Genomic DNA, 25,698 nt, shown 5'->3' on the forward strand with positions numbered 1-25,698 from the left:
ACCTTCGCGTGTCCCGATCCTCCTGAGACTGAAAACGCCCCGCAACACACACACACAACCACTCGTTCAAAGTTCAAAACTGTTTTTGTGCTACCTTCCTCCAGCAACGAACTAAGTCATGCGTACTGCAAGTGTGTGATGAGGTGGCTTACGCTATGAAGAGGATTGCTAGTAGCGCCGTTGACCCCACTTCCAGGGTAGTTTAGGCCCGCCCTTTGGGAATCCCTCAGGGCAGCGATCTGCTGCTCGGCAGCCTGAGTCTGCAGCTGAAGGCGGTGGACGTGGCCGGCCCCAGGGATTTATCCAAAACACTAACCGCTCTGTCTTTCAGCTTGATCTCATCCATCTGGATGTACAAACGGGGAGCGCTCAGGCAGGCGGGCAAACTCATTTGCCAGAATTGTGACAAAAACAAAGAGAGCAACCGGCCAATTTTTATCTTGAATCGACTAGAACACCATTGCTGTGACAAAAGCGAAGCGAGCAACCGGACGTTTTCTTCTTGTGAAATAGAATAGAATAGAATGCCTTAGGTGTCATTGCACTGCAGGTATACAACGAAATTGGGAACATAGCCACGCACCGCGCATCTGATCAGTCCTACCAGTCGGCGGATCTCCCTCTCGCAGTCTCTCTTGGTTCGGCTCAGCTCCTCCCGATGCTGGTGATGAGCCGATCGGAGCTCGGCCGCTCGGGACTGCCAGGCCTGCTGGGCCGCTGCCAGGGCTTCTTCCGCGCTCCTGGTGGAGGCGACACCGCTCGGTCTCCCGACACCGCCGCGTCTCCTCCACTTCCGCCAGCAAAGCGCCCCCGCTCCTCACCTGAGCAGACATTGCGCCACATCGGGCCGTTGAGACCGCAACGGAGCGCCGCGACGCTTACTGAGGACAAGCTACACAATACGGTAGCGGCCGCATCGGAGCCCGACGTGGCGTGCGGATAGTCAGACACGGATTGAGCGGATCACCTTGTCCATGGAGCCGTCCCTCAGGCTGAGGACCAAGGCATTCAGTCGCTGGATCTCTCCATCTTTGATTTTGATCACTCTCATCAGCTCCATTTCATGCTGCCGCAGTAATGTCTCCCTGGTAACGGCTAACTCTTTCTGCTTCTCCTCATGGAGTTTGCTTTTGAGTTCCGTCATGGCGGCGGTGGCACGGTGGTGCTCCGCCCGCAGGTCCTGACTTCTCTCTCTCTCCAGACAGCTGACCTGACATGACTTAGACAAACTTTATTGTCATCTTGTCTGCACATGGTGCATACAAAACGAAATTTCGTTGCACACGGCTTACAACAAAGTAGTGATATTGCAGTTGAATAGAAGTAACATATCCTATGAAAATATATATATACATATACTGTATATATATATATATATTACAAATAAGTATAAAGTGCAGCAGTGCTAATTATGCAATAGTGCAAGTAGGCAAAACAGTATTCAAGAGTGTGCAGAGGAATGCTAAACCATGTATTAAACTTCTATTTAAAGGGTTTACACAAGTTCAGTAAAGTTGGTAGTGCGAGATAGTGCAAGATAGAGGTCCGTAGTGTCATAAAGTACAGTTCTGTGAATGTGTGATGCAGAGTTCAGTTTAGAGCTCAACAGTTCTAATGTTCAACAGTCTGATGACAGCAGGGAAAAAGCTGTTGCAGAACCTGGTGGACCTGCAGCGGATTGTGCGAAACCTCTTCCCAGAGGGCAGCAGGGAGAACAGTCCATGGTGGGGGTGTGATGGGTCATTGATGATGTTACGGGCACGGGACATGCAGCGCTGAGATGAAATGTCCTGAATGGAGGGAAGAGGAGCCCCTATGATCCTCTCTGCTGTCCTCACCACTCTCCTCACGTTCTTCCAATCGGAGGCGGTGCAGCCTCCACACCACACAGAGAGTCAGCTTGTCAGAATGCTCTCTATGGTGCTCCTGTAGAACGTCCTCATGATGGGTGGGGGCAGGTGGGCTCTCCTCATCCTCCGCAGGAAGTACAAGCGCTTCTGTGCCCTCTTGATCAGTGCCGTAGTGTTCATAGTCCAGGTGAGGTCTTCTGTGATGTGGACCCCCAGGAATTTGGTGCTGCTGACCACCTCCACAGCTGAGCTGTTGATGATCAGTGGAGCGTGGTGAGGCTGGTTTTTCCTGAAGTCGACGATGATCTCCTTCATCTTCTCCACATTCAGGATCAGGCTGTTGTCTCTGCACCAGCCCACCAGCTGCTCCACCTCCTCTCTGTAGTCCAGGTCGTTGTTGTCTCTGATGAGCCCCACCGCCGTTGTGTCGTCTGCGAACTTCACGATGTGATTGGTGGTGAACCTGGGGACGCAGTCGTGTGTCATCAGGGTGAACAGCAGGGGGCTCAGGACGCAGCCCTGAGGGGAGCCTGTGCTGAGGGTGATGACATCAGAGGTGTTCTGTCCGACCCGGACTGACTGAGGTCTGTTGGTGAGGAAGTCTAGCAGCCAGTTGCGAAGGGGGGTGTTGAAGCCCAGGTGTTCCAATTTTCCTACTAGATGCTGTGGGATGATGGTGTTAAACGCTGAGCTGAAGTCCAGGAACAGCATCCGAACATGGGTGTTCTTCTCCTCCAGGTGAGCCAGGCTCAGGTGAAGAACGGAGGAGATGGCGTCCTGAGTGGAGCGGTTTTGCCGGTCGGCAAACTGGAACGGGTCAAATAATGGGGGGAGTCTGGAAACGATGTGATCTTTAAGCAGCCTTTCGAAGCACTTCATCATGACCGGAGTCAGTGCAACAGGCCGGTAATCATTAAATGAGGTGATTTGAGGTTTCTTCGGCACCGGAATGATGGAGGCAGTCTTAAAGCACGCTTGCACTGTGGCTTGGCCCAGCGAGGTGTTAAAAATGTCTGTGATGACCCCAGCCAGCTGACTTGCACATTCCCTGAACACACGCCCAGGAATGTTGTCGGGGCCAGGGGCCTTACGGGGGTTGACTCTCCTCAGGGTCTTCAACACATCGGCGGAGTCAAGGCAGAGTACCTCCTCTTCCTGATGGGGGACAGTTTTAACTGCTGGAGTGCCGTTTAGTGCCTCGAACCTCCCAAAGAAGTTATTTAGACCATTTAGAAAGTCAGCATCAACTTCACCCACCGGGGGGGGAGGGTGAGTTGTCGTCTGTAATCGCCCGTATGCCTTGCCACATACTCCTGGTGTTGTTGGCGTCGTGGAAACGATCCTGAATTTTTCGACTGTGGTCTCGCTTCGCTACCCTGATGGCACGGTTCAAGTTGGCTCTCGCTGTCCTCAGTGTCTCCTTGTCGCCAGACTTGAAGGCAGAGTTCCGTGCTCGTAGCGTTTGACGTACCTCCTCAGTCATCCAGGGTCGTTGGTTGCCCCGGGTGATGATATTCTTAGTGGTGCTGACGTCCTCGGTGCATTTGTTGACGTAGGCTGACACAGTCATGGCACACGCATGTCAAATCTACATCGGGGAAACTGGGAGGGAGGGAGGGAGGGAGGGAGGGAGGGAGGGAGGGAGGGAGGGAGGGAGGGAGGGAGGGCGGGAGGGAGGCAAGCAGGGAGGCAGGCAGGCAGGGAGGCAGGCAGGGAGGCAGGCAGGGAAGCAGGCAGGGAGGAAGGCAGTGTCTGTCTGTTGAGGTTTTCACCTTGTTCTTCTCCTGCTGAAGTTCTAACTGGACGTCCATCAGTTTGGCTCTCAGCTCGTCATTGGCGGCCTGAAAGGCGTCCGTTCGCTCCGCCTTGACCCGCCCTGCCGGAGCTCGTTTGGACATCTCTTACTCGAGTCTCGCCCGGTCGTCAGTCAGAGATCACAACATTTGTACCTGGAGAGCACAAACGCAGCGCTGTTTTCCACTGGCTTCGGACTCAACTTCAATCGGTACCGTAACGTACAACATCATAAACATAGATCTAGCTTGACTTATTCATTGAATAAATGCATTTGGTTCTTCAAAACTGCATCACGCAACATAGCGTGACCGAGACGGCCGTTATCCACCTGCGTGAAGTTATTTGGTGAAATGAATGAGATGTTTAAGACACCATCGTTCTGTCTCTATGTAGATGAAGGGAAATAATCGATTGCTGAAGGTCCAAAGGTGTTGTGATAAACAAATAAACATATTAGTGACATATTTGTGATAAACATATTAGGCAGGATAATCACATATGTTAACTTGACTGCCCACACTGTATTTATTTATGGTTATTTGTTAAATCGAGTACTGTTAGACATGAAACAGGAAGTGTTTAACATAAATGGACGACGAAAGGGGTACTCACCATTGTAGCTCCTGCTGGTCAATGATACGAGCCTCTTCTTGCAGTGGAAAACATACAGCCAACAAACACCGTGGAACCTAAAGGAAGGAAATTAAACATTAACATTTAGCCTCAACCAACATTCACAGATACAACGCAACGCAAACTACACAAACGAGTTGTACTTACCGTGTACGCTCTAGACGGTCCACTTGCAAGCAGAAAATAAAGATATTTCTGTTGATAATCGTCGTGTTTGTATCCGTTGTCTCGCTCAAGGCCATTGCGCCCACAGATTTGAATTTTGGCGAGAGTTCAGCCTATTGACGTCATTTCCGCGGTGTAATACCCGCATATCTGAAACGGCAAAGTTAAGAGTAGAGTTAAATAAAGTTTTTAATCAACGCAAAAATTTACAAACGTTGACCAGTTGAAATAATCGTCGAAATTTGGCGTCTGTGGCTGGAAGCAGACGCCGAGTTCGACGTTCCTCCCAAATGCCACACTGCCTCGCTTTTCAGGCCAACAAAAAAACATATTTTTCAAAACAATGAGTTGTAATTACCTTGTACGCTCTAGACGGTCAAGTTGCAAGCTGAAAACAAAAATATTTGTCTTGTTAGTCGTCGTGTTACTAACCGCTGTGTCTTGTTTGCCAGCATTGCCGCTTTCCTACTTCCTGTTGCAAGCCACGCCCACGGATTATAATGTTGCCATGAGTTCCGCCTATTGACGTCATGTCCGCGTCGCATGACTGCGACGTAATATTATCTAAAACTGTTTGTGCGGCATGGTGTTGTTCTGTGCGGTATTGTGTTATTCTGTGCGGCGTCGTGTTGTTCAGTGCGGCATGTTGTTGTTCAGTGCGGCATGTTGTTGTTCAGTGCGGCATGTTGTTGTTCAGTGCGGCATGTTGTTGTTCAGTGCGGCATGGTGTTGTTCAGTGCGGCATGGTGTTGTTCAGTGCGGCATGGTGTTGTTCAGTGCGGCATGGTGTTGTTCAGTGCGGCATGGTGTTGTTCAGTGCGGCATAATATTGTTCAGTGCGGCGTAATGTTGTTCAGTGGGGCATGGTGTTGTTCAGTGCGGCATGGTGTTGTTCAGTGCGACATGATGTTGTTCAGTGCGGCATAATGTTGTTCAGTGCGGCATAATGTTGTTCAGTGCGGCATAATGTTGTTCAGTGCGGCATAATGTTGTTCAGTGCGGGATGGTGTTGTTCAGTGCGGCATGGTGTTGTTCAGTGCGGCATGGTGTTTTTCAGTGTGGCATGGTGTTGTTCAGTGCGGCATGGTGTTGTTCAGTGCGGCATGGTGTTGTTCAGTGCGGCATGGTGTTGTTCAGTGCGGCATGGTGTTGTTCAGTGCGGCATGGTGTTGTTCAGTGCGGCATGGTGTTGTTCAGTGCGGCATGGTGTTGTTCAGTGCGGCATGGTGTTGTTCAGTGCGGCATGGTGTTGTTCAGTGCGGCATGGTGTTGTTCAGTGCGGCATGGTGTTGTTCAGTGCGGCATGGTGTTGTTCAGTGCGGCATAATGTTGTTCAGTGCGGCATAATGTTGTTCAGTGCGGCATAATGTTGTTCAGTGCGGCATAATGTTGTTCAGTGCGGCATGGTGTTGTTCAGTGCGGCATAATGTTGTTCAGTGCGGCATAATGTTGTTCAGTGCGGTATATTGTTGTTCAGTGGGGCATAATGTTGTTCAGTGCGGCATGGTGTTGTTCAGTGCGGGATGGTGTTGTTCAGTGCGGCATGGTGTTGTTCAGTGCGGCATGGTGTTGTTCAGTGCGGCATGGTGTTGTTCAGTGCGGCATTGTGTTGTTCAGTGCGGCATGGTGTTGTTCAGTGCGGCATGGTGTTGTTCAGTGCGGCATGGTGTTGTTCAGTGCGGCATGGTGTAGTTCAGTGCGGCATGGTGTTGTTCAGTGCGGCATGGTGTAGTTCAGTGCGGCATGGTGTTGTTCAGTGCGGGATGGTGTTGTTCAGTGCGGCATGGTGTTGTTCAGTGCGGCATGGTGTTGTTCAGTGCGACATGATGTTGTTCAGTGCGGCATAATGTTGTTCAGTGCGGCATAATGTTGTTCAGTGCGGCATAATGTTGTTCAGTGCGGCATGGTGTTGTTCAGTGCGGCATAATGTTGTTCAGTGCGGCATAATGTTGTTCAGTGCGGTATATTGTTGTTCAGTGGGGCATAATGTTGTTCAGTGCGGCATGGTGTTGTTCAGTGCGGGATGGTGTTGTTCAGTGCGGCATGGTGTTGTTCAGTGCGGCATGGTGTTGTTCAGTGCGGCATGGTGTTGTTCAGTGCGGCATTGTGTTGTTCAGTGCGGCATGGTGTTGTTCAGTGCGGCATGGTGTTGTTCAGTGCGGCATGGTGTTGTTCAGTGCGGCATGGTGTAGTTCAGTGCGGCATGGTGTTGTTCAGTGCGGCATGGTGTAGTTCAGTGCGGCATGGTGTTGTTCAGTGCGGGATGGTGTTGTTCAGTGCGGCATGGTGTTGTTCAGTGCGGCATGGTGTTGTTCAGTGCGACATGATGTTGTTCAGTGCGGCATAATGTTGTTCAGTGCGGCATAATGTTGTTCAGTGCGGCATAATGTTGTTCAGTGCGGCATGGTGTTGTTTAGTGCGGGATGGTGTTGTTCAGTGCGGCATGGTGTTGTTCAGTGCGGCATGGTGTTGTTCAGTGCGGCATGGTGTTGTTCAGTGCGGCATGGTGTTGTTCAGTGCGGCATGGTGTTGTTCAGTGCGGCATGGTGTTGTTCAGTGCGGCATGGTGTTGTTCAGTGCGGCGTCGTGTTGTTCAGTGCGGCGTCGTGTTGTTCAGTGCAGCATGGTGTTGTTCAGTGCGGAATGGTGTTGTTCAGTGCGGCATGGTGTTGTTCAGTGCGGCATGGTGTTGTTAAGTGCGGCATGGTGTTGTTCAGTGCGGCGTAATGTTGTTCAGTGGGGCATGGTGTTGTTCAGTGCGGCATGGTGTTGTTCAGTGCGGCATGGTGTTGTTCAGTGCGGCATGGTGTTGTTCAGTGCGGCATGGTGCTGTTCAGTGCGGCATGGTGCTGTTCAGTGCGGCATGGTGCTGTTCAGTGCGGCATGGTGTTGTTCAGTGCGGCATGGTGTTGTTCAGTGCGGCATGGTGTTGTTCAGTGCGGCATGGTGTTGTTCAGTGCGGCATTGTGTTGTTCAGTGCGGCATGGTGTTGTTCAGTGCGGCATGGTGTAGTTCAGTGCGGCATGGTGTAGTTCAGTGCGGCATGGTGTTGTTCAGTGCGGCATGGTGTTGTTCAGTGCGGGATGGTGTTGTTCAGTGCGGGATGGTGTTGTTCAGTGCGGCATGGTGTTGTTCAGTGCGGCATGGTGTTGTTCAGTGCGGCATGGTGTTGTTCAGTGCGGCATGGTGTTGTTCAGTGCGGCATGGTGTAGTTCAGTGCGGCATGGTGTTGTTCAGTGCGGCATGGTGTTGTTCAGTGCGGCATGGTGTAGTTCAGTGCGGGATGGTGTTGTTCAGTGCGGCATGGTGTTGTTCAGTGCGGCATGGTGTTGTTCAGTGCGGCATGATGTTGTTCAGTGCGGCATAATGTTGTTCAGTGCGGCATAATGTTGTTCAGTGCGGCATAATGTTGTTCAGTGCGGCATGGTGTTGTTCAGTGCGGGATGGTGTTGTTCAGTTTGGCATGGTGTTGTTCAGTGCGGCATGGTGTTGTTCAGTGCGGCATGGTGTTGTTCAGTGCGGCATGGTGTTGTTCAGTGCGGCGTCGTGTTGTTCAGTGCAGCATGGTGTTGTTCAGTGCGGAATGGTGTTGTTCAGTGCGGCATGGTGTTGTTCAGTGCGGCATGGTGTTGTTAAGTGCGGCATGGTGTTGTTCAGTGCGGCATGGTGTTGTTCAGTGCGGCGTAATGTTGTTCAGTGGGGCATGGTGTTGTTCAGTGCGGCATGGTGTTGTTCAGTGCGGCATGGTGTTGTTCAGTGCGGCATGGTGTTGTTCAGTGCGGCATGGTGCTGTTCAGTGCGGCATGGTGCTGTTCAGTGCGGCATGGTGTTGTTCAGTGCGGCATGGTGTTGTTCAGTGCGTCATGGTGTTGTTCAGTGCGGCATGGTGTTTTTCAGTGCGGCATAATGTTGTTTAGTGCGGCATAATGTTGTTCAGTGCGGCATAATGTTGTTCAGTGCGGCATAATGTTGTTCAGTGCGGCATAATGTTGTTCAGTGCGGCATAATGTTGTTCAGTGCGGGATGGTGTTGTTCAGTGCGGCATGGTGTTGTTCAGTGCGGCATGGTGTTGTTCAGTGCGGCATGGTGTTGTTCAGTGCGGCATGGTGTTGTTCAGTGCGGCATGGTGTTGTTCAGTGCGGCATGGTGTTGTTCAGTGCGGCATGGTGTTGTTCAGTGCGGGATGGTGTTGTTCAGTGCGGCATGGTGTTCAGTGCGGCATAATGTTGTTCAGTGCGGCATAATGTTGTTCAGTGCGGCATGGTGTTGTTCAGTGCGGCATGGTGTTGTTCAGTGCGGCATAATGTTGTTCAGTGCGGCATAATGTTGTTCAGTGCGGTATAATGTTGTTCAGTGCGGTATAATGTTGTTCACTGCTGCATGGTGTTGTTCAGTGCTGCATGGTGTTGTTCAGTGCGGCATGGTGTTGTTCAGTGCGGCATGGTGTTGTTCAGTGCGGCATGGTGTTGTTCAGTGCGGCATGGTGTTGTTCGGTGCGGCATGGTGTTGTTCAGTGCGGCATGGTGTTGTTCAGTGCGGTATCGTGTTGTTCAGTGCGGTATCGTGTTGTTCAGTGCGGCATCGTGTTGTTCAGTCCGGTATCGTGTTGTTCAGTGCGGTATCGTGTTGTTCAGTGCGGTATCGTGTTGTTCAGTGCGGTATCGTGTTGTTCAGTGCGGTATCGTTGTGTTGTTCGTATTGTGTTGTGTTGTTCGTAATGTGTTGTGTTGTTTGTATTGTGTTGTTGGTATTGTGTTGTGTTGTTCGTATTTTGTTGTGTTGTTCATATTGTGTTGAGTTGTTCATATTGTGTTGAGTTGTTCGTATTGTGTTGTGTTGTTCGTATTGTGTTGCCTCTAACACTTAGCTTCTAACACTTAGCCTCTAGCACATAGAAGGTAAATAAATAGAAAGGAAGGACTCACCGGTGACGTCGTCGCCCACGTCCAAGCGTTGTACTTTGTATTTTCATCCTTCTGACAGTGGAAAACATATAGCCAACAAACACCGTGGAACCTAAACGAATGAAAGAAAACTATCATTTGGCCACAACCAACATTCACAGATACAACACAATGTGATGTGCGGTGTTGAGGTTAAAGGTTGAGTGAAGGGCCCTCGTTTTAAATTACTTTTTTGAAAAGGAGTGGGAACAAGTAAGACGTATTTAATTTATTTATTGGGAAGTAGTAAGACTTATTAAATTTATTTAATCTACTTTTCTTCCCAGGCAAAATTTGACGTGCTGCAATTCCAAATTTCCAAAGTGAATGAAGGAATGAAATCCTTTAAATTATGATTTTGTATAAATACTAGGCATAAACACAAAATCTACGGCACAAAATGGGCAGACTTTACTTGTTTGAAAAGGACTGGTTACAAGACAGACTTTTTTAATTTATTTAATGGGAAGAAGACTTATTTAGTTTAAGTGATCTATTTTTGTTCCCTGGCAAAATTCGATTTGCTGCAATTCCAAATTTCCAAAGTGAATGAAAGAATGAAGTCGTTTAAATTATGATTTTGTATAAATACTAGGCATAAACACAAAATCTACGGCACAAAACGGGCAGACTTTACTTGTTTGAAGAGGACTGGTTGCAAGACAGACTTTTCTGATTTATTTAATGGGAAGAAGACTTATTTAGTTTATTTAATCTCTTTTTGTTGCCTGGCAAAATTGGATTTGCTGAAATTGTATTTTGCCAAATCTTGACTTGAGACCTGATAGGAAGTATTAAACGCTCAGTTAAATCGATACAAGTTGGTAATAAGAGCGAGTAATGTTGGTTGAAGCGATGAATGAAGGTTAAAAGCAATTTAAATTATGACTTTGTATAAATACTAGATATTAACAGAACATCTACTGCGCAAAATGGGCAGAGTTTACTTGTTTGAGAAGGAGTGGCTTATTTAAGTCTAAGATTTATTTAATCTGTTTGTTCCCAGGCAAAATTGGATGTGATGCAATTCCAAATTTCACCACATGATGGTGCCAAATTTTGACTTCATAGGACATATTCAACACTTAACTATTATGTTCAAGGTAATCAGATTTGTTTATTATTCTAATGGCCTTTTCAAAACTATTCTGGATTACTACTTTGGATCTATTCTACATTACTTGGCAACAACATACTCTGTAACAGATTAGGCAGTATAATCACATATGTTAACTTGAGAGTGCCCACACTCAATCTACTTATCGTGATGTGTTAAATCAATTACTGTTAGACATTATTATTCTGATAATCTACCAAATCTTTGAATTGAAGAATTTGTGATTTAATTAATAGCTTGTTGTTATGTTCAGGGTAATCAGACTTGTATATAATTCTAATGGCCTTCTTTTGAAAACTATTCTGAATTACAACTTTGGATCTTATATTACTTTGCAACAATATACTCGGTGACAGATTAGGCAGTATAATCACATATGTTAACTTCAGTGCCCACACTGTATTTATTTATGGTTATTTGTTAAATCAAGTACTGTTAGACATGAAATAGGAAGTGTTTAACATAAATGTTATGGCTACTCACCGTTGTAGCTCGCTCCTGGTCAATGATACGAGCCTCTTCTTGCAGTGGAAAACTTGCAGCCAACAAACACCGTGGAACCTAAAGGAATGAAATTAAACATTAACATTTCGCCTGGACCAATATTCACACGTACAACGCAACGCGGCTACACTTCTGCTAGCGCCTCAGCTACACGTTGCTATTACAAACGTAAATCTCTTTAAACACAATGAGTGTTACTTACCGTGTACGCTGTAGACGGTCCAGTTGCAAGCAGAAAATAAAGATATTTCTGTTGATATTCGTCGTTGCTCAGTGGCTCACGGCCATCGCGCCAACAGATTTGAATTTTGGTGGAAGTTCAGCCAATTACGTCATATCCGCGGCACATGACTGCGACGTAATACCCGCTTATCTGAAACGGCAGTTAAAAGTAGAGTTACATCAAGTTTTCTTTTTTAATCAACGCAATCATTTACAACCGTTGACCAGAAAGAATCGTCGAAATTCGACGTTCCCCCCAAACGCCACACTCACTCGCTTTTCAGGGCAACAAAAGTACTTCTTTTTAAAAACGATGAGTTGTACTTACCGTGTACGCTCTGGACGGTCCAGTTGCAAGCAGAAAATAAAAATATTTCTCTCGTTAGTCGTATGTTACCATCCGCTGTGTCTTTGTCAACATCGCCATTTTCCTACTTCCTGTTGCGAGCCACGCCCACGGATTTAAATTCTGGCGGAAGAGCCCGCCCATTGGCGTCGTTTTCGCGTATAGCAAATCCGATTGGTTGGGAAGGGGGCGCGGTTATGCAGCCGAGGGGTCCTGTGATCGGTGGGATGTAAAGTAGGCGTCGACGTCACGTCCGCGTCACGTGACCACGACGTGGCAGACGTCATATAGCAACCGCTGTTTTGTTTAGTAGACTTACAGTTGTTATGCATTGACATAATGGCGCACACTCCAAATAGATTTAAATAAATTAAATAATTCTTCTGCCCACTCCCTTTTAAACAAGTTAACTCTCCCCGCGGATTTGAATTCCGGCGGAAGTTCTTACAGTTGTTATGCGTTGACATAATGGTGCACTGGTTAGCATGTCCACCTCTTAAGCATGATGTTGCGGGTTCGACGCCTGATCAATGTTAGCATGGAGTGAGCTGAAGTGCATGGCGCTGAAGATTTGAATCTTTGAAATGCGCTGAGGTCTGACGTATCAGGCAGAATGGTTTGCCATCACGTTCAACAAAAAATAGAAACTTTCCCACTCTGATAAAAACGTCCTGTGTTCATCTACATATTTTCGTTTTGCTGTGCATCTTTTCCCTGCCATTTCGAGAGCCCAATTGACACTAATAGTTTACTGGAATGTGTTTGCCCATCCTACTTTGTGGAATTTCACCACATGCGCTTTTGACGAAAATACTAAATTGAACTCAAGTGAAGCCAACACGCACAACCCCCCCCCACACACACACACACACACCTACACACACACACACAAATGTTGATATGAACATAAAAGAGCCGCATGCGGTTCGGGAGTTGCGGCTTGGCCAAACCTGTACTATACAACTTTATTTGTGTAAAATTTTCACAACAGCTGTCACACAAACAAAGCGGGAAAAACCGAAGACGTGCGTGTTCCGCCCACGCTGGATTTATTTGCACCTTTGAAAAGACACCGTATTGCCGCAGATGTGGCAAAGAGTACTTTTGGGCATCTGAGACGGAAGGATGTCCAAAGCATCACGTCACCTGCTCTGGTAGGAATGGTGGTGGGACGTTGAGGTCAACCGCTTTGGGGTTGGCTGAATCTTTGGTCGCAGGATGCCACACACTTGAAGACAGAAGCAGAAAAGCAGAGCTAAATGCAAAATGTACTCACCGGTGACTCCAATTTTTTCCCCCCCTGAAGAAATGGATGGACGGGTGGCCCCGGCTGGCCGGTGGGACTCTTGTTATTCTGACCCTTTTTAGTGCGCGTTTGGGGCAACAACCGTTTTTTGTGGCGCTCTCTTCTGGTTCAAGAGTGCCCTGCATGTGAATTTGCCTTTCCTGCCTTCTGATTGGATGAGCGCCGGTGTGACGCGGTGCCTCTGTCACCGTGGCGGGGGGTATACGTCGGCATCGGAGCGTCTGCCAACGTCTGAGACCGGCTGGCAGTGTATCGGAGGTGTCGAGTGCGGTGCCGCTGGAGCTCACTCACCAGCTGGTGTTAGGGCCACAGAATGAAGGCCAAGGAGAAGACTAGAAAGAGAAACAGAAACTTCTCAAGATTCAAGATTCAAGAGTTTTTTATTCGCCATGTTTGAGCGTGCCAAACAAGGAATTTGACTTCGGTAAATCACAGCCTCTGTTCAACATTTAGGTGACTAACAACAACACTCAGGACATGTGAAGAACGAAAGATATTCTCAAACACCCCCTGATCTTAAACTCCCAAGAGGGCAAGGAAAAAACTCAAAACTCCAGCTAGAGGAAATGAGAAACCTTGAGAAGAGACCACAGATGGGAGGGTCCCTCTTCTAGGATGACCAGGCTGCAATGGATGCAGAGAGGACACATAGTACAAACAGTGTAGACAAAAAAGGTGTGGCAAGCGGGATGTTATTGCACAGTAATGACTCTGAGACTCTAAGAGTGGTGTGAGTTCATCAGAGCGACAGCCTGGGGAAAGAAGCTGTCTCTGTGTCTGCTGGTTTTAGTGTACAGAGCTCTATAACGGCGTCCGGAGGGGAGTAGTTCAAACAGGCTGCAACCTGGGTGCGAAGGGTCTGTTGAGATGTCACTTGCACGTTTCCTGGTCCTGGACAGGTACAAGTCTTGGATAGATGGGAGGTTGATTCCAATTATCTTTTCTGCAGTCCTTATTGTCCGTTGCAGTCTGTGCTTGTCTTGTTTGGAGGCCGATCCAAACCAGACAGTGATGGAGGTGCAGAGGACAGACTGGATGATGGCAGTGTAGAAGGTCTTCAGCAGCTCCCGTGGCAGGTTGAACTTCTTGAGCTGTCTCAGGAAGTACAGCCTCTGCTGGGCCTTCTTGCGGACAGAGTCTATGTGGCCGGTCCATTTCAGGTCCCGAGAGATTGTGGTTCCCAGGAACTTGAAGGTGTCTGTGGAGAGAATAGTATTACTGCGGATAGTGAGGGGTGAAAGTGGTGAAGGGCCTCGCCTGAAGTCCACTGTCATCTCCACGGTCTTGAGCGGGTTCAGGTCCAGGTGGTTTTGGCTGCACCAGTGGACCAGCCGCTCCACCTCCTGTCTGTACGCAGTCTCATCACCGTTCTGGATCAGTCCGATGAGAGTGGTGTCGTCTGCATACTTCAGGAGCTTCACGGAAGAGTCACTTGCGGAGAAATCGTTGGTGTAGAGGGAGAAGAGCAGTGGGGAGAGGACGCATCCCTGAGGGGCTCCAGTGTTGGTAGTCAGGGTGTCAGATGTGATGCTCCCCAGCCTCACACGCTGTCTCCTGTTGGTCAGGAAGCTGGTGATCCACTGACAGGTGGAGGCAGGCACCGCAAGCTGGATGAGCTTCTGTTGGAGGATGTCAGGAGCGATGGTGTTGAACGCCGAGCTGAAGTCCACAAACAGGATCCTGGCGTACTTTCCTGAGGTGTCCAGGTGTTGCAGGATGTAGTGCAGTCCCATGTTGACCGCATCATCTACCGACCTGTTTGCCCGGTAGGCAAACTGGTGGGGGTCCAGCAGGGGGCCCGTGACATCCTTCAGGTGGTTCAGTACTAACCTCTCGAAAGATTTCATGACCACAGATGTCAGTGCAACAGGTCTATAGTCATTCATACCTGTGATGGCGGGCTTCTTGGCCACTGGAACGATGGTGGAGCTCTTGAAGCACGAGGGCACCTCACACAGCTCCAGGGAACGGTTGAAGATCCGTGCAAAGGTGGGCGCCAGCTGCTCAGCGCAGACTTTCAAGCAGGAAGGTGACACGCCGTCTGGGCCCGGTGCCTTCCTGATCTTTTGTCTCCGGAACATCTGGCGCACTTCCTCCTCGCGAATCTGGAGTGCGGGCGCGGCCTCTGCAAGAGAGAGAGTCGGTGACCACGGTGATGGAGGTGTGGACAGAGCAGTTGTGGGGGGAGGTGAGTATGTGGATTGTGTGGATTGTGCTGCAGGAGGTCCCGTTGTGTGGGAGGACCGATCAAACCTGCAGTAGAACCTGTTTAGCTGGTCAGCGAGCCTTGGGCTCTCCACAGGACGGGGGGTTCGTTTCTTGAAGCCCGTGATGCTCTGCAGGCCTTTCCACACTGTTGAGGGATCAGGATTGGCAGAGAGGTGTCTCTCCAGGCTCTCCCCGTAACACCTCCTGGCTTTCCTGACCTCTCGGTTCAGTGTGTTTCTGGTCTGCTTGAACAGGTCCCGGTCGCCGCTCCTGTAGGCCTCCTCCTTGACTTTGCGCAGCCTCCTAAGGTTCGGTGTAAACCAAGGTTTGTCGTTGTTGTACGTGCAGAAGGTCTTAGTCTCCTCCAATTGTTTGATTTGTCTCTTCTGAGCTTCGATGAATTCTTTCAACTCTTTGTTCCTCTAGGACGGACAAATGGAAAGTAGCCTTCAAAAGCCAGTAAGCGTGCAAGTAAGTGCCGGGCTGGCTTTGGGCCCTTACCTGTTGCGCGCTGTGCAGCAGATCCATTCTCTCTTGGAGGATGCAAGCGTCGCGCTCCCTCAACTCCCACATCAGGGCTCGCTTCCATTGGTCCACGGCGCTCCTAAGCTCTTGTCTCTGATCCGCCGTCAGCACGTCATTCACGCCAGTGTGGCTGGCTTTTTCGCCGTCCATGGCGGGGCAGTCCCGCTGCGGTAGCGCCTCGTACAACATGGCCTCCAGCTCCATGATCCTCTGGGCCGCAATCCTCGTCCATCAGTGGTCCGGCGGGAGATTTGAGGGCGGCTTACCTTATGAGCCTGGTCCATGGAACGCTTCCTGAAGTCCAACTCTTCATCCAGGTAGCCCTTCTGGTTGCAGAACATATCCTAGCACAGCTCAAGGTCAGAATTGTTGGGGCACATTGCCCCGAGTTCCCCTTGGCTGATGTCGCGTGTCTGTCTACCTTCTCACTTTCAATGTCCAACATCTTCTGTTGAAGTGCTGACTTGGTCACTTTGATGTATTCTAACCACTGAGGAAAGGCTGCTGTCACATAAGCAGAATGCGAGAGCGTGCGTGGACGTGCGCGTTACCTTCTCGGCTAGGGTGGGAAGGGTCCTGGCGTGAATCACGACCACCTGCTCCTCGTTGGTGAGATTCTGCAAGAGCCCAAAGGCACAGCGTCAACAAGGTTCTTTCAGCGCAAAGCCTTCCAAAAGTCACATTTGAGCCGCCGAGTCTCGTGGAGTGCGAACATAAGGAGTTCGACATACACTTACGGCGTTATCGCCCAGGATGTCCAGCTTCTTCATCAGATCACTGATGACGATGTCCTGGGGAAAGGCGCAAGGAGCAATGTAAGGTGTTCTGGGACCTCAGGTTAAGGTTAGGGTTGCGAGGGACGCCTTACGTACGCTCACACCGTCGGCCTCGCAGTAGATCTGCAAAGGGCTGAGGCCGTCTGGGAAACGGACTTGCAGAAACTTCAAGACGGGGGAGCGCCACTCCCTCTCCTGAAAGGCAGAGGCATGCATCCGTCCGTCCGTCCGTCCGTCCGTCACATCTCTGGCCTCAACACGCTTGTGCGAGTCTTGTTGACTCTGACCTGACATGACTTAGACAAACTTTATTGTCATCTTGTCTGCACATGGTGCATACAAAACGAAATTTCGTTGCACACGGCTTACAACAAAGTAGTGATATTGCAGTTGAATAGAAGTAACATATCCTATGAAAATATATATATATACATATACTGTATATATATATATATATATTACAAATAAGTATAAAGTGCAGCAGTGCTAATTATGCAATAGTGCAAGTAGGCAAAACAGTATTCAAGAGTGTGCAGAGGAATGCTAAACCATGTATTAAACTTCTATTTAAAGGGTTTACACAAGTTCAGTAAAGTTGGTAGTGCGAGATAGTGCAAGATAGAGGTCCGTAGTGTCATAAAGTACAGTTCTGTGAATGTGTGATGCAGAGTTCAGTTTAGAGCTCAGTAGAAGGTGATCCGCTCAATCCGTGTCTGACTATCCGCACGCCACGTCGGGCTCCGATGCGGCCGCTACCGTATTGTGTAGCTTGTCCCCAGTAAGCGTCGCGGCGCTCCGTTGCGGTCTCAACGGCCCGATGTGGCGCAATGTCTGCTCAGGTGAGGAGCGGGGGCGCTTTGCTGGCGGAAGTGGAGGAGACGCGGCGGTGTCGGGAGACCGAGCGGTGTCGCCTCCACCAGGAGCGCGGAAGAAGCCCTGGCAGCGGCCCAGCAGGCCTGGCAGTCCCGAGCGGCCGAGCTCCGATCGGCTCATCACCAGCATCGGGAGGAGCTGAGCCGAACCAAGAGAGACTGCGAGAGGGAGATCCGCCGACTGGTAGGACTGATCAGATGCGCGGTGCGTGGCTATGTTCCCAATTTCGTTGTATACCTGCAGTGCAATGACACCTAAGGCATTCTATTCTATTCTATTTCACAAGAAGAAAACGTCCGGTTGCTCGCTTCGCTTTTGTCACAGCAATGGTGTTCTAGTCGATTCAAGATAAAAATTGGTCGGTTGCTCTCTTTGTTTTTGTCACAATTCTGGCAAATGAGTTTGCCCGCCTGCCTGAGCGCTCCCCGTTTGTACATCCAGATGGATGAGATCAAGCTGAAAGACAGAGCGGTTAGTGTTTTGGATAAATCCCTGGGGCCGGCCACGTCCACCGCCTTCAGCTGCAGACTCAGGCTGCCGAGCAGCAGATCGCTGCCCTGAGGGATTCCCAAAGGGCGGGCCTAAACTACCCTGGAAGTGGGGTCAACGGCGCTACTAGCAATCCTCTTCATAGCGTAAGCCACCTCATCACACACTTGCAGTACGCATGACTTAGTTCGTTGCTGGAGGAAGGTAGCACAAAAACAGTTTTGAACTTTGAACGAGTGGTTGTGTGTGTGTGTTGCGGGGCGTTTTCAGTCTCAGGAGGATCGGGACACGCGAAGGTTTCATCTGAAAATCGCTGAGCTCAGCGCAGTCATCAGGAAACTGGAGGATCGAAACGCCCTGCTTTCTGAAGAGCGCAATGAACTGGTAATTTATTGACGGCACGCTTGAAGGTTTGCGCTACGTTTGATGCGCGCCATCCAGCGAGGCACCCATTGTGCTTGCTTATTAGTTGAGCGGCGCGGCGAGTCGGTTGCCTGGTAGATGTCTTTTATTGGGAGCCAAAGCCACGATTCCGTTCAAACCGATGCAAAAGGAATGGATACGTTCTGGCCCGCGTGTTGTGCGTCTTTCGCATCCCGCACTTCATGCTTGCAGCTTAAGCGACTGAGAGAAACAGAAAGCCAGTTTCTGCCACTCCTGTACAAAAACAAACGCCTGAGCAGGAAGAATGAAGAACTCTCACTGGTGCTGTGTCGCCTTGAAAACAAAGTGCGCTTTGTCACCCAGGAGAACGAGGAGATGGCAAGCTTGGTAAGTCGACGCGGACAACGGCGGCGTGCCAACAGAGTCCACTGCATTTGTGTTCCACAGAGAAGGCCTAGTTCGCTCAATGACCTGGAGCGCGGTTGCGGCCAGCAGGACGGTGAAATGCAGTTCCTTCAAGTTGTGGAGCAGCGGCACATCATCGACGACTTGTCCAAGGTCTTCAGGCAGGTGACTCGGTGCACGTACGGCAGCGCCGCGCTCGCTCGCTGTCGCCAGGAAACCTTTTCCGTCCAAAGCTTGGCCGGCGGCCGCCATCCAAAAAATTGGCCCCTTAAATTCCGACCTTTCAAGCAGGAGCATTGTACGCACGCGTTTGAACACGCTTTAGACTTGTTTTGCCGTTTTCAGCAGCTCAAAGCTCCCGTTTTGTCAGCGCCTTTGCCACTCGCTGTGCGCTGAAAACGACGGACTCGCCCGGCTGCTCAGCCCGTCAACCATGAGCCGCGAGCGCGACGTCATTGTCCGTAGGCAGCTAGTGGCAAAATGCACCCTGTTAGAGTTGCGCTCGCTCCAACTTATTTTGCAAGAACCACACGGGAGACAAGTAAGTTCTTTTGGACACCTGCAGGTGGAGAGTCCATCCGTTGTACGAATGAAGTCTGACTCTCGGCTCCTGCACGAGCATTTTTATTAAGAGAAACAGGGTGGGTGTAAGAGTGGATTGAATAGAGAAAGCCCTTGACCTCTAGTCAAAACATAGCAAGGGATGTTTTACGACTTTGTGTAGGAAGGGATAAGCGATAGGGATAAATAAGGGATAAATAATATTATTTATTACAGGTTGCAGTCAAAGTCAAAGCAACATAATCATATGATAAAGATAATCTGGAAAACCCTGACACACCCTGTAGTTGTCACTTTTGGAAAAGACGAGCGTCCCTCCAATCATCGCCGGTGACGGGTTTTTCAGGCTCTGGAGACAGGAGCTCATGTCAGAAATGTCATCGTGAGTCGCGTTTGTTTCTGCGCCGGAGCCGTTCGTTCCCTTTGCATCCAAAGAATCTCAAAGGCGGATTATTTGTGTCGACAGGAGAGAGATTTGCTGCTACGATACCGACGTCGAGAATCTCTGAGGAGGAACAAAGCGTGAGGTCCTGCAAGGTGAGTCTGTTTGTTTGCGGCTGCTTGGTGTTGCGCAAGATGAAATGGCCTTTTTCTCGCTATCGTTCCTCTCGTCGATTCATCGTGAGGTGTCGCTTCAGTTTGTTCAGAGAGATGTTTGCTTCCGCGCCCGCAGGTCATCGAAACATTTTACGGCTACGACGAAGACGTGTTGGTGGACTCGGACGGATCGTCCTTGTCTTTTCACACCGACAGAACCCCCGACACGGAACCCGAAGAGGTAGCCCGCCATTTCTGCCAGCGTATTGGCGCCAAACATTCCTCTTCAGCCTGGAATCGGACTCGTCTTTGCGTCGCGGGTGCTTTGTCGCCGGTCTGACTGATTCTGGTACTAGTGCTGTGTTGCATTGGTGTGTGCATGAGGAGGCGGAGCTTCGCTACCGCCAGCTGACGCAAGAATATCAAGCGCTGCAACGAGCCTACGCTCTGCTAGCCCAGACCAGCGGAGGGGACTACGACGCCGAGAAGGAGATCAAGGTGGCGCCCCTTCCCGCAACCCCCGGCCGGGTCGCAGCCTCCCCGTTCTCACCCAGCCTCGGGTGTTCTCTGGTCTGAAAGGAGGAGGAGGGAGGCTCCTCCTCCTCCTTTCAGACCAGAGAAAAGCTGATGGTAGTGTCAAACGCACCTCTTTCAATAAGGTGCCCCCGGCTTCCCGGTAACGGGTTTGTCTTAGCCGGGTTCGGAGATTCGTCCGTAATCTAACCACCCGAGTTAAATTAACTCCACCGGAATCAATCTAATTTCTGTACGACGCCAATCCCTCTCAAGTCACCCTAAGCTCGAGCCGAGTAACTCAATTCGAGGCAAGACTTCGAAGTGACCGCATCGTATTGATGGCTCCCCGCTAATGTTTGAAGTTCTTATTATGTTACGGATATTTTTAGATGTCTTTGTTAAGACCTCAGGGATTCGTTTGTATAGCGCACCCTAGCACTAGTTTTGCCGAAGTAAATGTTGATATGGGTCCGTTCTACTTGGTCGCTCAAGCAGCGAGCCGACCAACTTGTTTATTCGAAAGAGAATCGAATTAATAAAAGTGTGACAATAATAGCATTTAAGGAGAAAATTAATGCACTTTACGTTATTAATTCTAACTTCTTATATGTAGATCTAGCACTTAACTGTCGGAGTGCTTCACCCCACTTGATTGCTTTAAAAAGAATAACAACTTTCTTAAAACGAATAAAAATGTCTTACTCTATTTAGATTTGCCCAGTAATTAATTTGGAAGGCAAGTCTATTTTTCGATCGTGTCCTGTTTAACTTTTGACGCGGCCCGACAAAATTAAGAACTGGGCCGCGCCCGACGGACAATCGAAATACTTTTATCCTTCACCAACTCAAATGATCTATTTTAACCATCGTCGTTATTTTATTTAGAGGAAGTAAATTTTCAAACGAATTCACTTTTGACGAAATTCACTCTTCCCTTAAATATCTACGAAAGTTATTTAATTCTCTAACATGTTCGGAGTTACTTTTTACGCGGTCCGTCAAAAGGGGAAACGGGCCTGCGCCCTTCAAATAATTAAATTACTTTCAGTTCTACACCAAACCGATAATCCGGTTCAAACACTTCCGTTAATTTATTCAGACGAAGCAAACTTTCAAACGGATTGAAATTCACTCGTGTCTCAAATAACTATGAAAGTTATTCAATTCTCTAAAATTGTCTGATGTTACTTTTATTTATTACGGTCCTATGTTATACCATAATAACCCCCCGCACATTAATCAAATTGTCAAATCAACCCCGAACCATCGATTGTACATTCAGTACAAATCAGCGCACAACAAAGTAGATGAATATACACAACACATTTATTGAAGAAACATGAAATAGAATTACAAATCTTAATCACTCCAGAAACCGAACAATTTCACCCACTGATACCCGTGTTAATAAAATCATTCAATCCCAGAACAATTCGATTGCAAAACACAGTTCATGAAAGAGGGAATCAATTTTTAGCCAAGCAAAGAAATCAAGAAGTAAAAATCACATTTGTGCTTCTCCAAACAATTTATGTCACGCCACTATTCTCATAGTGACGGGTCCCTTGATCGAATTGACTAACAATATTGCTTTAAGCTGTTACAGAATACATTTTTAGCCAAGCAAAGAAATCAAAAAGTAAAAATCACATTTGTGCGTCCATGCGTGACTCACAATCCGACACCGTGTTCCTGTTTTATTTCTATTTTAACTTGCTTAGCTTATTTTGGCCCCTTTTTTGGTCTCATGTTTTGGTCTGGCGCCATCTTTTGGACAAATTTGGAATTTCAGCTCTGCCAATTTATTCCTGTGAACAATCCATATTTTACCATTTGCACCATCTCTTCCCCCCATGTTACATGACAGTAGAAATGGGTCACTATCAAAGCAGAGTAGCAGATCTGGAGTCAGCGCTGAAGCAACAAGGACAGGTAAGCTTATCAATGAGCACACCTTTTTCTCAGACAAAATAGCTACATTCTTCAGTCACTCATTCGTCTGGCATTACTGGACCAACCCCCCCCCCCCCCCCCCTTGAACGTGGCTGGGAAAATGCGGAGAAAAGCAAATGTCATTTTCCAGTCAACCAAAGAATTTGTGGATGAAAATGACACAACATTTCAAAGCTGTCCACGCGTTTGTCTCTTCTAGAATGTCAAGTGGGTGGAGGAGAAGCAGCTGCTGCGTCAGAGCAATCAGCAGTTGGCCGAAAAGGTGACGGAAAGAAAGGCGCTGGGCGGAGTCGCTTGGCGTCACACCCGTCCGGAAGCCCCGCAGATGAGGTCTGACTGTCTTTTCAGGTCAGGCGGATGGAGGCGGAAGAAGCGCGTCTGAAAGAGCACATCCAGGATATCCGAGACCAAAACGAACTGCTTGAGTTCCGCATCCTGGAGCTGGAGGTGGGAAGACTCGCACAAGCGTGTTGAGGCCAGAGATGTGACGGACGGACGGACGGACGGACGGACGGATGGATGCATGCCTCTGCCTTTCAGGAGAGGGAGTGGCGCTCCCCCGTCTTGAAGTTTCTGCAAGTCCGTTTCCCAGACGGCCTCAGCCCTTTGCAGATCTACTGCGAGGCCGACGGCGTGAGCGTACGTAAGGCGTCCCTCGCAACCCTAACCTTAACCTGAGGTCCCAGAACACCTTACATTGCTCCTTGCGCCTTTCCCCAGGACATCGTCATCAGTGATCTGATGAAGAAGCTGGACATCCTGGGCGATAACGCCGTAAGTGTATGTCGAACTCCTTATGTTCGCACTCCACGAGACTCGGCGGCTCAAATGTGACTTTTGGAAGGCTTTGCGCTGAAAGAACCTTGTTGACGCTGTGCCTTTGGGCTCTTGCAGAATCTCACCAACGAGGAGCAGGTGGTCGTGATTCACGCCAGGACCCTTCCCACCCTAGCCGAGAAGGTAACGCGCACGTCCACGCACGCTCTCGCATTCTGCTTATGTGACAGCAGCCTTTCCTCAGTGGTTAGAATACATCAAAGTGACCAAGTCAGCACTTCAACAGAAGATGTTGGACATTGAAAGTGAGAAGGTAGACAGACACGCGACATCAGCCAAGGGGAACTCGGGGCAATGTGCCCCAACAATTCTGACCTTGAGCTGTGCTAGGATATGTTCTGCAACCAGAAGGGCTACCTGGATGAAGAGTTGGACTTCAGGAAGCGTTCCATGGACCAGGCTCATAAGGTAAGCCGCCCTCAAATCTCCCGCCGGACCACTGATGGACGAGGATTGCGGCCCAGAGGATCATGGAGCTGGAGGCCATGTTGTACGAGGCGCTACCGCAGCGGGACTGCCCCGCCACGGACGGCGAAAAAGCCAGCCACGCTGGCGTGAATGACGTGCTGACGGCGGATCAGAGACAAGAGCTTAGGAGCGCCGTGGACCAATGGAAGCGAGCCCTGATGTGGAAGTTGAGGGAGCGCGACGCTTGCATCCTCCAAGAGAGAATGGATCTGCTGCACAGCGCGCAACAGGTAAGGGCCCAAAGCCAGCCCGGCACTTACTTGCACGCTTACTGGCTTTTGAAGGCTACTTTCCATTTGTCCGTCCTAGAGGAACAAAGAGCTGAAAGAATTCATCGAAGCTCAGAAGAGACAAATCAAACAATTGGAGGAGAAGTTTCTGTTTCTCTTTCTAGTCTTCTCCTTGGCCTTCATTCTGTGGCCCTAACACCAGCTGGTGAGTGAGCTCCAGCGGCACCGCACTCGACACCTCCGATACACTGCCAGCCGGTCTCAGACGTTGGCAGACGTTCCGATGCCGACGTATACCCCCCGCCACGGTGACAGAGCCACCGCGTCACACCGGCGCTCATCCAATCAGAAGGCAGGAAAGGCAAATTCACATGCAGGGCACTCTTGAACCAGAAGAGAGCGCCACAAAAAACGGTTGTTGCCCCAAACGCGCACTAAAAAGGGTCAGAATAACAAGAGTCCCACCGGCCAGCCGGGGCCACCCGTCCATCCATTTCTTCAGGGGGGGAAAAAATTGGAGTCACCGGTGAGTACATTTTGCATTTAGCTCTGCTTTTCTGCTTCTGTCTTCAAGTGTGTGGCATCCTGCGACCAAAGATTCAGCCAACCCCAAAGCGGTTGACCTCAACGTCCCACCACCATTCCTACCAGAGCAGGTGACGTGATGCTTTGGACATCCTTCCGTCTCAGATGCCCAAAAGTACTCTTTGCCACATCTGCGGCAATACGGTGTCTTTTCAAAGGTGCAAATAAATCCAGCGTGGGCGGAACACGCACGTCTTCGGTTTTTCCCGCTTTGTTTGTGTGACAGCTGTTGTGAAAATTTTACACAAATAAAGTTGTATAGTACAGGTTTGGCCAAGCCGCAACTCCCGAACCGCATGCGGCTCTTTTATGGTCATATCAACATTTGTGTGTGTGTGTGTAGGTGTGTGTGTGTGTGGGGGGGGGGGGGGGGGGGGTTGTGCGTGTTGGCTTCACTTGAGTTCAATTTAGTATTTTCGTCAAAAGCGCATGTGGTGAAATTCCACAAAGTAGGATGGGCAAACACATTCCAGTAAACTATTAGTGTCAATTGGGCTCTCGAAATGGCAGGGAAAAGATGCACAGCAAAACGAAAATATGTAGATGAACACAGGACGTTTTTATCAGAGTGGGAAAGTTTCTATTTTTTGTTGAACGTGATGGCAAACCATTCTGCCTGATACGTCAGACCTCAGCGCATTTCAAAGATTCAAATCTTCAGCGCCATGCACTTCAGCTCACTCCATGCTAACATTGATCAGGCGTCGAACCCGCAACATCATGCTTAAGAGGTGGACATGCTAACCAGTGCGCCATTATGTCAACGCATAACAACTGTAAATCTACTAAACAAAACAGCGGTTGCTATATGACATCTGCCGCGTGTGGTTACGTGATAGACGTCACGTGATGGGCAGAACTTCCGCCGGAATTCAAATCCGCGGGGAGAGTTAACTTGTTTAAAAGGGAGTGGGCAGAAGAATTATTTAATTTATTTAAATCTATTGGAGTGTGCGCCATTATGTCAATGCATAACAACTGTAAGTCTACTAAACAAAACAGCGGTTGCTATATGACGTCTGCCACGTCGTGGTCACGTGACGCGGACGTGATGTCGACGCCTACTTTACATCCCACCGATCACAGGACCCCTCGGCTGCATAACCGCGCCCCCTTCCCAACCAATCGGATTTGCTATACGCGAAAACTACGCCAATGGGCGGAACTTCCGCCAAAATTTAAATCCGTGGGCGTGGCTCGCAACAGGAAGTAGGAAAATGGCGATGTTGACAAAGACACAGCGGACGGTAACATACGACTAACAAGAGAAATATTTTTATTTTCTGCTTGCAACTGGACCGTCCAGAGCGTACACGGTAAGTACAACTAATCGTTTTTAAAAAGAAGTACTTTTGTTGCCCTGAAAAGCGAGTGAGTGTGGCGTTTGGGGGGAACGTCGAATTTCGACGATTCTTTCTGGTCAACGGTTGTAAATGATTGCGTTGATTAAAAAAGAAAACTTGATGTA

The 25,698-nt window shown here is 49.2% G+C and overlaps 1 protein-coding gene and 1 long non-coding RNA gene across 3 annotated transcripts; one reads left to right on the forward strand and one right to left on the reverse strand.

Moving 5' to 3' along the window:
• Positions 1–4,436: 4,436 nt before the first annotated feature.
• LOC137839932 (uncharacterized) lies at positions 4,437–9,462 on the reverse strand. The gene is made up of 3 exons (XR_011086330.1): positions 9,371–9,462; positions 4,804–4,833; positions 4,437–4,595 (listed from the first exon to the last, which is right to left on the reverse strand). It is a non-coding gene; the product is annotated as an uncharacterized lncRNA (long non-coding RNA).
• Positions 9,463–22,648: 13,186 nt separating this feature from the next.
• Positions 22,649–24,498, forward strand: LOC125993160 (janus kinase and microtubule-interacting protein 3-like). 2 transcript variants are annotated; one of them, XM_068649752.1, is made up of 5 exons: positions 22,649–22,749; positions 22,831–22,884; positions 23,005–23,645; positions 23,725–23,850; positions 24,220–24,498. In XM_068649752.1, the coding sequence occupies exons 3-4, from the start codon at positions 23,418–23,420 to the stop codon at positions 23,839–23,841; spliced, it is 345 nt and encodes a 114-aa protein (XP_068505853.1). In that variant the 5' UTR covers positions 22,649–22,749; positions 22,831–22,884; positions 23,005–23,417; the 3' UTR covers positions 23,842–23,850; positions 24,220–24,498. The 2 variants fall into 2 exon arrangements, with proteins under 2 accessions (XP_068505853.1, XP_068505852.1); XM_068649751.1 differs by having other exon boundaries at positions 23,810–23,850.
• Positions 24,499–25,698: the final 1,200 nt, after the last annotated feature.

This window comes from Syngnathus scovelli, unplaced genomic scaffold, assembly GCF_024217435.2.
Source record: "Syngnathus scovelli strain Florida unplaced genomic scaffold, RoL_Ssco_1.2 HiC_scaffold_27, whole genome shotgun sequence".
In the NCBI taxonomy this organism is placed as follows: Eukaryota; Metazoa; Chordata; class Actinopteri; order Syngnathiformes; family Syngnathidae; genus Syngnathus; species Syngnathus scovelli.

What these genes read in the sequence shown, in the direction of transcription:
- LOC125993160 (XM_068649751.1), top strand. Translation starts at nt 23,418, where the DNA reads ATGGAGCTGGAGGCCATGTTGTACGAGGCGCTACCGCAGCGGGACTGC. An exon ending in TGCTGCACAGCGCGCAACAG is followed by an intron (nt 23,646 to 23,809) that starts GTAAGGGCCCAA and finishes TTCTCTTTCTAG; the next exon opens with TCTTCTCCTTGGCCTTCATT. An exon ending in TGTGGCCCTAACACCAGCTG is followed by an intron (nt 23,851 to 24,219) that starts GTGAGTGAGCTC and finishes TCTGTCTTCAAG; the next exon opens with TGTGTGGCATCCTGCGACCA.